This window comes from Meleagris gallopavo, chromosome Z, assembly GCF_000146605.3.
Source record: "Meleagris gallopavo isolate NT-WF06-2002-E0010 breed Aviagen turkey brand Nicholas breeding stock chromosome Z, Turkey_5.1, whole genome shotgun sequence".
In the NCBI taxonomy this organism is placed as follows: Eukaryota; Metazoa; Chordata; class Aves; order Galliformes; family Phasianidae; genus Meleagris; species Meleagris gallopavo.
In genome coordinates this window covers 30,346,472-30,356,642 of record NC_015041.2, presented here as the reverse complement: position 1 = coordinate 30,356,642, position 10,171 = coordinate 30,346,472, and the positions used below count along the sequence as shown (strand labels likewise).

At 34.7% G+C, this 10,171-nt stretch overlaps 1 protein-coding gene across 2 annotated transcripts in view; it reads right to left on the bottom strand.

Moving 5' to 3' along the window:
- Nucleotides 1–2,899: 2,899 nt before the first annotated feature.
- Nucleotides 2,900–10,171, bottom strand: part of LOC104915035 (centlein-like) — a 449,820-nt gene continuing 442,548 nt past the window's right edge. For both annotated transcript variants that reach the window (XM_019610484.2, XM_019610485.2), the window contains exons 8-12: nucleotides 8,353–8,450; nucleotides 6,556–6,682; nucleotides 4,818–4,955; nucleotides 4,295–4,480; nucleotides 2,900–3,064 (exon numbers count right to left, since the gene is read on the bottom strand). In XM_019610484.2, coding sequence (XP_019466029.1) covers nucleotides 2,921–3,064; nucleotides 4,295–4,480; nucleotides 4,818–4,955; nucleotides 6,556–6,682; nucleotides 8,353–8,450 — 693 coding nt within the window. In that variant the 3' untranslated portion in view covers nucleotides 2,900–2,920. The remainder of the gene's footprint in view (nucleotides 3,065–4,294; nucleotides 4,481–4,817; nucleotides 4,956–6,555; nucleotides 6,683–8,352; nucleotides 8,451–10,171) is intronic.

The window sequence follows — 10,171 nt, the reverse complement described above, 5'->3', positions numbered from 1 at the left end:
ACCTAAAAATGTCTATCCTGACTGCATTTTCTGAATGTTGACTTTATATTAACATTTTTAAATTACTCCAATGCTCATGTCAGTTTTAAAGTACATATTTATTTTGAATTCTTATTCAAAATGAGGATTAGCAAGAAACAAATTCCTTAAAAAGCCCCGTAACGGTGTTAAGACACAACATTTCTCAATTTAAAGTACTTCTTCCCCCTAAAATTGTTTATAATTCTCCACTGATCATAGTCACTGGAGACTTGTTATGTTAGATCTGGGCATGTTTCATCATCTTCATTTAACATCAGCCTACTACCTTTCAGGTACAGAACAGAAATACAAGATTTCTGTCTTTACATTGTTGCAGAGTTGCTGTGTCTAATACTAGGTCATAAACAGCCTGTAATATCAGTCTTATTACTAGCATATTTTCAGATCCTGCCCTTCACGCCTTGGCATGGCTAACAATCTTGCTCATCTTCAGTCTCTTCTCCATCCTCTATTGCCACTTGTATTTTCAGGTTATCACCTGTAATCCATTTCCCAATACCTCTATACTGTCTTTTTATTTCTAAATATTAGGTTCTGTTTTATAACATACAGAAACACTTATAAGAAGCTACCCACTAATTATGGAACTGCTGTTTTTTTACTGTAACAAGCTGTTACAGTGCACAATTCTTCACACTTTCTCTTACCCTAACCTCTCCTCATAACAACTTTGGAGAATGTGCTACTCCGAACGACACCGAATAGGTACGTCACCTATTTCCAGTGCCCTGTTTGTTCTCAGTGAATGTAATTTAGGACAAAACATCTGATATCCATAGCACATTCCAACAAAAATATGTCAAAGAATGACTTAGAACATATTTGTTACAGCAAGTTCTGTTGGCAACTGCATCTTACACAATTTTTAGAAAATATGATTGGATTTTACAATCTAGGAATTTTGGTTACATGCCGAAGTTCCCAAACCGGGATCCCAACAGCAGTACTTTATTGTATATTACAGATATCTGATTAATTCATCAAATATTCTGATTTGAACCAGCAGTGTTTAGCAAACTCCTATGACAAATGTCTCCCTCAGGTTTTGTGACTTTGGACATTGATCCAAATGAATTCGAGATTCTGTCATTCTGAGTTATCAGTAACTCGAAAACCAAGTGTCCTTTAATTCAGAATCACAGCACTCCCCCCTGCTCTCCATCCCAACTTGCAAATACCTCCTTTTCACATTCTGTCTAATAGTAAATGGTAAATTAGCATATCAAGACAAATATATGCAGGAAATCTTTGCAATAAAATTATGTATTATCGTCCCACTATGTTTGTTTTGCTTATTACAACATCTAACCTCTCTTCATATATTGTTTACTTATTTACTTTTATTGTACAGAAAAGTAAATTTCAGTAAAGAAAACCCTTTATTTTCTCTTCACACTCTGCTAGACAAGTCAGATTGCTTGTTATAGCCTACATGGGATGTAAAAAAAAAAAAAAAAAAACTTTCATCTTATGTTTATTAGGTTGCTGGTAGCCCTCTAACTACTAGTTAAATATCACATGCAGATCATTCTGCTTACAAATTTTCCTCTACCATTAAAATTAGGTTCAGTCTTTCATAATACCGAAGTCTTTAGCACTATCTCACTTACACACCTAACTGTTAATGAGAGCTGCTCTGAAAGTAATGCCTCCTGTTTTATTATATCGGCCCACAGTGTCAGAGGTGGATGTTGGTGTTACAGCAGTAGAGATTGAACCTTCCCACCAATATTCCATAATATGCTATGCGACAGATGGCAGCAGAAGGGCAGTCTGACACAATGGCATCTGACATGGAAGCGTGCCTGAAGCAACGCTGTAGAACTGAATTTGTCCATAAGGAAAAAAATACCCAGTGACATTCACTGATGTTTGCTGAATGTTTATGGAGACTAAACAACAATGGATTTGAGCACAGTGAGGCGGTGAGTGGTGTGTTTTGGCAGTGGTGACAGCAGCAGCGGGTCACCTCCATTGGTGCAGTTTTTTATGAGTCTGGATAGCTAATGGTGATGGTGATCTTGATAAATAGTGCTTTGTAGTTGAGAATTTTCTGTATGAAATGGTGTTATTATGCTACTGTATTTGTTACAATTTCCATGGAAATAAACATGAGACATTACTTTCACAGTGACCTGTGCACATTCAGTCTTTTTCTCATGCATACAGAGGCTGGCAGAATGCAGTGCTCTCCTCTGCATTCTGTGTAATATAAGTATTCATAATTCTTGAAAGAATTTGATCCTTTTGGCAAAAGAAAATGCTTCTTGCTTCTCCTCCTTTTCTGGTCACATACCTACAGTCTACTTCAGTTTTGCCTCTAAATGATCCCTGCAGAATGGATTTGAAGAATCTGGCTCACAGTTGTATTTAATTTGATACCCCGAGGTACTGCAAATATCTCCTGCCTGTGCTTTCTAATGTATATTAGCCACTCCTGCTTCACATATCAGAGTCATTTCCTTCTTCAGAATAAAATTAAAAACAGGAGATCCAAAACACGCTACAGTGATTGCTACTTGAATTTTTCCTTAACTAACTGCTATAAACAGAAAGAATCACACTCTCTTTTCTGAAGTTTCATTAGCAATGTTGAAAGGACTTCTTGTATGTTTTTACATACAGTAAAAATTGTACAGTTCTTTTTAGAACTGTACAATATTATGAAACACAGTAAACAGAGCAAAAGTAACCAAATCCAAGTGATTACTGAGACTACTTATGGACTCAGAAAAATAAAGTCAGGCTTGAAAAATGAAGAGGATATCAGATAAAGGTAAAAGGGTCATACAAATAAATTAGATAGGTTCAAAGAGGAACAGTTTAAATTTGATTTAATTTGATCTCTATGCAGAAAAAATTATTTGAGGTATTGAGACTAGAGGGAGAAACAGACATCAAGATAGGGGAAAATTGACAGCAGCCTGGAAGGAGAGAGCAGAAATGAGACCAATGAGACTTCAAAGGAAGAGCTGGTGTAGCAAGAAGCACTGCTTCTTCTTATTGTGCCATCTTGATTTTCCTATGGGGGAAAATGGACTGGTAAGAGGCATTTAAAGATGTCTTACTTGAAGTACTACAAAATTCTACTGAAATACCAAGTTTTTTCAACTATACATTTTATAGTGGTACACTGTGAATAAAACTTGATTTCAAAGACCATTTTTTCCATAAGTATTTTGCACCTAACTAAACAAAGCTGTCTACTAAGGAACTCTCTGTTCATCAATATTTCACTTATACAAAGTGTATTTTATTTCACAGAGTGACTGTAGTCAGAAAATATGTTATTTGAAATATGAATGCACATATATTCTTTTAACCAGGAGAAAACCTATATATTTAGCTTTAGTAGCTAAATATTATTACGTATAAAGAAACTACATATTGATATTTTGGTGCATGTATGATCATATAAATGCTAATGAATACTTATGGTTATTAAAAGAGCTTCAGTCATTCGTCAAAGAATGAAGTATCATAGTTGCTGATATATAATTTGTGTCACTACTGCTGCTACTTCTACATCCTCATTTGCTAATTTTTGTTAAACTTTTTCACTATAGGAGTATGTAAAGTATCTACATTACAAACATTACCTCCTTTTTCAATAACTGCTACTGCATTTTATTCAATGAAGTAACTCCAAAATTCACATTAGCCCCAGTAATAAGAGAACTGTGATCCTGTTGTGAATACTATAGGGTGTTTTATTAAAACAACAAATATACATTAGGTTTATTTATGCTTTCCCAAACTTAGCCACAAACAACCATGTAGCTATGGAAAGAAAACTCATTTCTTTCTCCTCTAATAGAACTCTGTATTAGAAGAAAGCACATCTTTCCCCACGCAAAAGGAGTTTCAAAAGCGTATCTTGTGGGGAAATAAGGTAATTCACACTAATCAACGTATATGAATTATGTTATTTCATGTGTTGGTGAAATCTTTCCTGCAGAGCCATTTACTATACAACTATGCATGTTTTTTGAGGAAAAACAAAAAAGTACACTGGCAGCCATATACAAAAATATAAATGATGTTATTCTACAGAAGTCTAGGGGAGAGACCTACAGCCATTGGCTCTTTCCTTCCCATTCAGACAAGTTCATAGCTGGCACCCAGCCAGTGCAAGAGCTTCAAAGACTGTTCCAGATTACAGAATGCAGCACATTAGGTCTTTAGCCTTTTTACTTTCACCCAAGACTACCTTTATTTATTTGAACACTTAAAAGAAAATAAAAATTCAAACCTTCACAAACGTCATGAACTCGTCTATTTTGTCATTGGCGAGCAGTAGCTTCTTTTGAACAGCCTCCAAAGCCTGCCCACTCTGTTTAGCCAATCCGTGTAGTTGTTGAGATGCTGCAGTCTCTATTTCAGTCATAGCATATTCGGTCTCAATCACTTTGCTCTCTAGATTGGACAGCTTGAGAACCTGGAATACATCACAGGGCACTGCAGTGACATGATAAAAAGCTGACAGGCAGGCATGGTAGCTCACAATCAAACAAACAAATCTCCCACAAAATGGTAAATAGCACAGGACACGTAAAAGATAGTTTCACGGGGAAAAGTAACTTCATTTGCAGTCACTGAGTCCATCTTTCAGCACCTAAATTTCAGTGAGTGAATGAAAATAGTGTGAAACACATCGTTATGATTCCTTTTTTCCTTTAAATATTCAAAAAGTCTAAAATGATGACCTTGCAACTCTTATTTGAAAGTGAGGTATGAAAAAGTTTTACAGTAAATTCAGCACAAAGATAATATACCTTTTTCTCCAGCTCATCTTTAGTCTTGTGATACATCTGCTCAAAATGAGACTTCTCGTTTATAGCAACTTTAAGTCTTTGTTTCAGTGAGTCAATGGAAGTTTTTTTGTTCGAACAGTCTTCAGACTGTGACTTTACCTGAAATGTAAGTGAAAGTCAATTTGATTATTAAGATAGAAAATATAAAAATAAAACCAAACTTATTCATACTGCAACATACCTCCCTGCTTTACGTAAATTATTTTATTAAAGCATTTTCTTCTGAAATTACACAGTCCAGTATTGCTGACCCCCTAGCAGAGATCAGTTTCCATACTCATCCCTGTTATACAAAGCCCTGTATTAAACGTAAAGAAAACTATTCGTTTGCAGGGCTGCAATGTCATAGTGAACGTAAAAGTGAATAAACCACAGCTTTCACTCATTTCTTCAATAAATCAGAGGTAAACTACATCAATCAAAACTGAGCTGGGGAAATAGTAACTGTCAATAAGCTAATAGTCTCCACAGTATCTTAGATAATTATTATAATTTTACCATATAATGCAAACAGTGATTCTGTGTAAAATGCAAAAGGCCAATGCTCTTAGAATATCATTCATGTTCTACTGACAGTATTAATCACAAAGTTGTCCAGGCAGTGTCGAGTAACAGGGAATTTCTTTGATCTTCTGGTGAAGTTAATGTAAAATTTATGAAGCTGATTTTCCATATGGAATTACCAAAGTAATGTATGGAATTTGATTCTCTGGAATCTAAAACTTGCAGCATTTATAATACTCAAAAACAGGATTAAAGTACATCCTTTCATTCTAAATCATTTTCCAAAAAACAAACCAGGTATTTCTCTCATTTCATACTTTAACTCCCTTGCTTACTTATGCTTTCACTCTCTGGCTGAACGTTTCTTAATAGCACTTCATCTTTGGCAAGAAGGGTAAGAGAGTAGCTCTCTCTAGAGCTGAAAGCACTTAATGACTTCAAGCAGAAGTAGTGTCTATAGTATGCAGCAAGCACCTGCATTCCATGCTAAAAAAAAAGGGAAACTGGTAAATTGTTTATTTCTGTTTTGAGGTCATACGCCACATAAACTCACAGACAATCAGGAATTTCAGGCATTAAAGACTAAAGTGCAACATACTGCTTGGATAATGTGAAAAGATAGCAAGATATACACAAGTTCTCATACCTTCAGTGAAATTCTCCTAGAATTTTTGCTGGAGAAATAATCTAGTATAGAAATTAAGCTTCACCTATACAGATAGAATTACTTTAAGTGTTAAAAGCTACTAAGTGTGAATCATTCATAATACTCCAGTACAATACAAATTAACATATTAAACCATTTAAATACTGCATTCAGGAGATGTGCAAGGACCTCATTAGCATGTGTCAGGTAAAATCTTCCTTGCTTCAGGTCTACTGTTTTTAAAGAACTTAGACTGTATAAAACAAAATTGTGCTACTTACAGCATGTCTTTGCAATTCAGTGTTCTGAATACTTCAAATTTTAGTTACCTCTTATGATCAGACATTAAATTATGCTGAATCCATCCAAACTATCACCATATACTGATTTCATACAAATTAAAGTGAAGGAAGTTATATGGTTAAATTAACTGTATGATGCATGTTTCAAGCAATACATTGATTTTGTATGTATAGAAGATTAAAATAACTTCTTCAGATACATTAGCTCTTGGTTTTCTTAAAACTGTAGCTAGCAAGAAAGAAGTACCTTTCTCTCAAGACTTTCTAGTGTTTCCTTACAGGCTTTCTCATTTTCTTGGTTCGCTTTTAGACGAGACCTTAAGTCTTCTATCAAATGTCTTTTCATAGTAAGGTCCCTCTCCAATCGAGAAATCCTAAAAGGGAAGAAGTCACACTGCATGTTACTGTTAGAAAATACTATTGATATGCAGCTGTTTTAAACAATTTAAAAAAAAGAAATGCAGTACAGAAGCTATCATTCCACAGTTTTCAATTTTTTTTTGGATAAGAGTTGATTCAAATCTTGCAGCTTACCTTTCTCTTAACCACAAAGACACACCAATAGACTGATTTTTAAACACATGATTTATTTTGTGATTTGCTTTTCGATGTAGTTTATGTTCTAACTTGCATTATTTCAACCCATTATGATACTTTCTAAGATATTACTAAAAAAAAAGAAGTTAATTAAAATTTGACATTTGAAGGATATATCTTTAAAAAATTATTTTGTACAAAATTCTTTTATTTTGTATAAAATTCTTTTTAAAAGAAAGTGAAGGGGGGGGAATTTTCCTTTCATCCGACTCAGCAATAAACAGAAATATAAGAAAAAAAGCTCTATTATCTGAAAAAGATTGAAATAAAACCACCGTTTTTTCAGAAATTTCTCGACTAAAGAAACTCTTACGTACTTCAAGATGATCTCTGTTTAATGAGAAAATCATGTCTCATGCAATGCATCTGCAGTTGTCACACACATTCAGTATAAACATAAGCAACACCCAAGCACCAGAAATCGAGACATCTGGATTTCTTTTTATGAAAGCAAAAATGACAATCTATTCAGGAATAAAATATTGTTGATACCATGTCAGTATCTCATTAAAAGTCAGGAAACTATTAAATCTGAAAATTTCTTCCATCTATTTCACATTTATGCTACTGTTGTTTTGGTGATTAAATCTTAAAGTTTATGGAAAAACGGTATCTATTCTGTGAGGGAAGCACAAGCACTGGTAACTCTATTTTAAAGTTAAGCTTAAACATTGGCAGAAGACATCAGTTTTATTTGGAAACAAAAAATACACCACACTTGATTCAACCATTTTAAAAGTACTCTATATTTGAAATGAAAAAAATCAGATAAGTAAACTGCATCCTTTCTACAAATTAAAAAAATACAATGATTAGAGGAGTTAAACTTTGCAACAGGCAAGAAATTCACAGATACACTAATAGGTTACGTTTATAAAACAACATAATTGAAGAACTGTATTACATCAGTCCAAGTAAGTGGGCAGAATAAAAATCTCAGATGCATACTTCAAACCAATACATGTGAATTTCAAAACGAGTGGTAAACCTTAATCAATTCAAATAGAAAGAAATACAACTGTCCTTTTGAACTTTTATGAATGTAAGACTGGATAGTTAATCTTCTTTAAGCATCTGAACCTTGACATGTCTCCTAGCCCCTAGGCAAAGAATTACAGTATTTGAAAGATGGTACTTAACAGTGCTGAGGAATTCATTTAGACTTACATCAAGGATAAAAAAAAAAAAGGTCCACTCTAGGGTCTGAGTTCTGATTTAAGGTATTCTTATTGCAATACAGAGACGCTTATCACATAGCAGTTTAAACATGCAGTTTTATCCGGTACTTCTTGAATTTCTTAAAAACAAAACAAACCACAAAAACACAAACACACATCTGTAACAGTCCGCGAGATCGTAAGAGAATCCAACGCTCAGCCATTGCCGTACCGACAGCACAGCTGCCGCTGGGTGGCACCAAACACAACGGATAAAAAAGTTAACATACTTAGCCTGGAGTTCCCGAACCCGGTCTTCTTTTTCCTGGACTTCGTTTTTCAGAGACTTAATGGTCGCTGATTGCTTAGTGATTTCAGTATTTGAATTCTGTGTTGGAGAACATTAGAACAGAAATAAATCAGATTCGATGCTACCTCAGTCAACAGCAAATATGTTTTGAAATAATGGGCTGTGTAAACTTCCACATACTACAGACTGTGTTAAACGCTAATTGGAATTGTGTTTTTTGTACAAAAGAGTATTTTACTTTCTGGCAACACTTAAACAAAAACACTTTCATTGGAAAATATTCATAAAGCCAGTAGTGTTCCAGTGGTACAAAAATGTATGATTAATAGATATTCATCAAAATACCTGCAAGCAGAGTGCACTAACAGGACCAAATTTTCTCTTACATAACAGGAGAGAAAAGAAATAATTTCTGGTTTTTATTTGAACCATACTCCTACATGGTTCTACTGCACAAGAGCCTAAAGAGAACTGTTTCCAACAGTTCCTTTCATCCTGTGCATTTGGGAGAGCCAAAAAAATCCTACAGCAGTTGTCACCTTTGCGTGCCTTTTAAGGCAAAGCAAAAGACGAAACATTTCTAGTCAGTCATACTAACAGAAATCCTGTCTTTCCTGTATTTCCTGTAATGAAAAAGTACAGTTTCAGTGTTTATGCATATGCAATGCTAAAAAGGAACTCTGCTGTGTTTGCCTACATAGTAGGAAGAAAAAAAAACCAAACCAAACCAAACCAAACCAAACCAAACCAAACCAACCAACCAATAACAACAACAGCAACAAACAAAACAACAAAAATCCCCACAGTCCTCCATGGAAAAAGATAATCTACCTAAGATTCCAAGATTTAAATACAGTATTATTAATTTGCTTTGCAGAAACAAAAAACAGAAAACAACAACAACAAAAAAGAAATTTAACTGAAGTAGCCATCTTAGCAATCTGAGCATACGCTCTGAATGCCATTGCTGAAAATGGCAGCTCAGACATAATGCATGTCAAGATTTCAGAACTCCAAGAGGTGTTGCCAAGAGATACGTATCTGTGAAGTGTTTGCATAAAATGTATGCATGCCTTTTTGCGGGTTCAGCCAATGTGCTAAAGCGCTTTACTCATTGTGTATAAACAGTAAGTGAGCAGATCAGACATGTTATAAACAAAGATTCTTGAGGAGAATTTCTCTGTGCAGTGTAGGCTGTAACACCTATTAACATTAATGGGAACATTGTACCTAATGCTACGCACCGCCAGTGGAATATATATTCTTGTGTGCACAGTTAGAAGTAAAATATTGTTCCTAATAACTTCTCTAGTCTGTTTGCTAATATTATAATGTGAAGTATTACAGAAAATTGTTAAAATTATATCAGATAATGGAATATCCTTGAGACCTGTTTGTTGGGGTAGAACTTCACTAGCATGAAGCACAGCATCAAGTTACTTATTTTACACACCAGATAGATACGCACTTGAGTACTTCCATGGGGCACTGCACAGGCTTAGAGGCAGACATTTGCTTACAGCATTTTATTTCCAAACTTACCACCTACACCTAAAACACTCCTTATTGGCAAAGTAACAAGGAATCAATACATACAATATAAACACCTCATAGTTAGTTCTGAGAAAGGAATTAACAAAATCAGATAATTTGAGATTCTGAGCAGCAGCAAAAGCATCTGCAGCTTGTGCCTTCAGACATTCAGAGGAGTAACTCTGTGCCTCCTTCAACTGCGGTTAATCTGGAACAACATCTGACAAGTCCTGTGAACTTCTTCTGCTAAAAAAAGACTTTCAAAA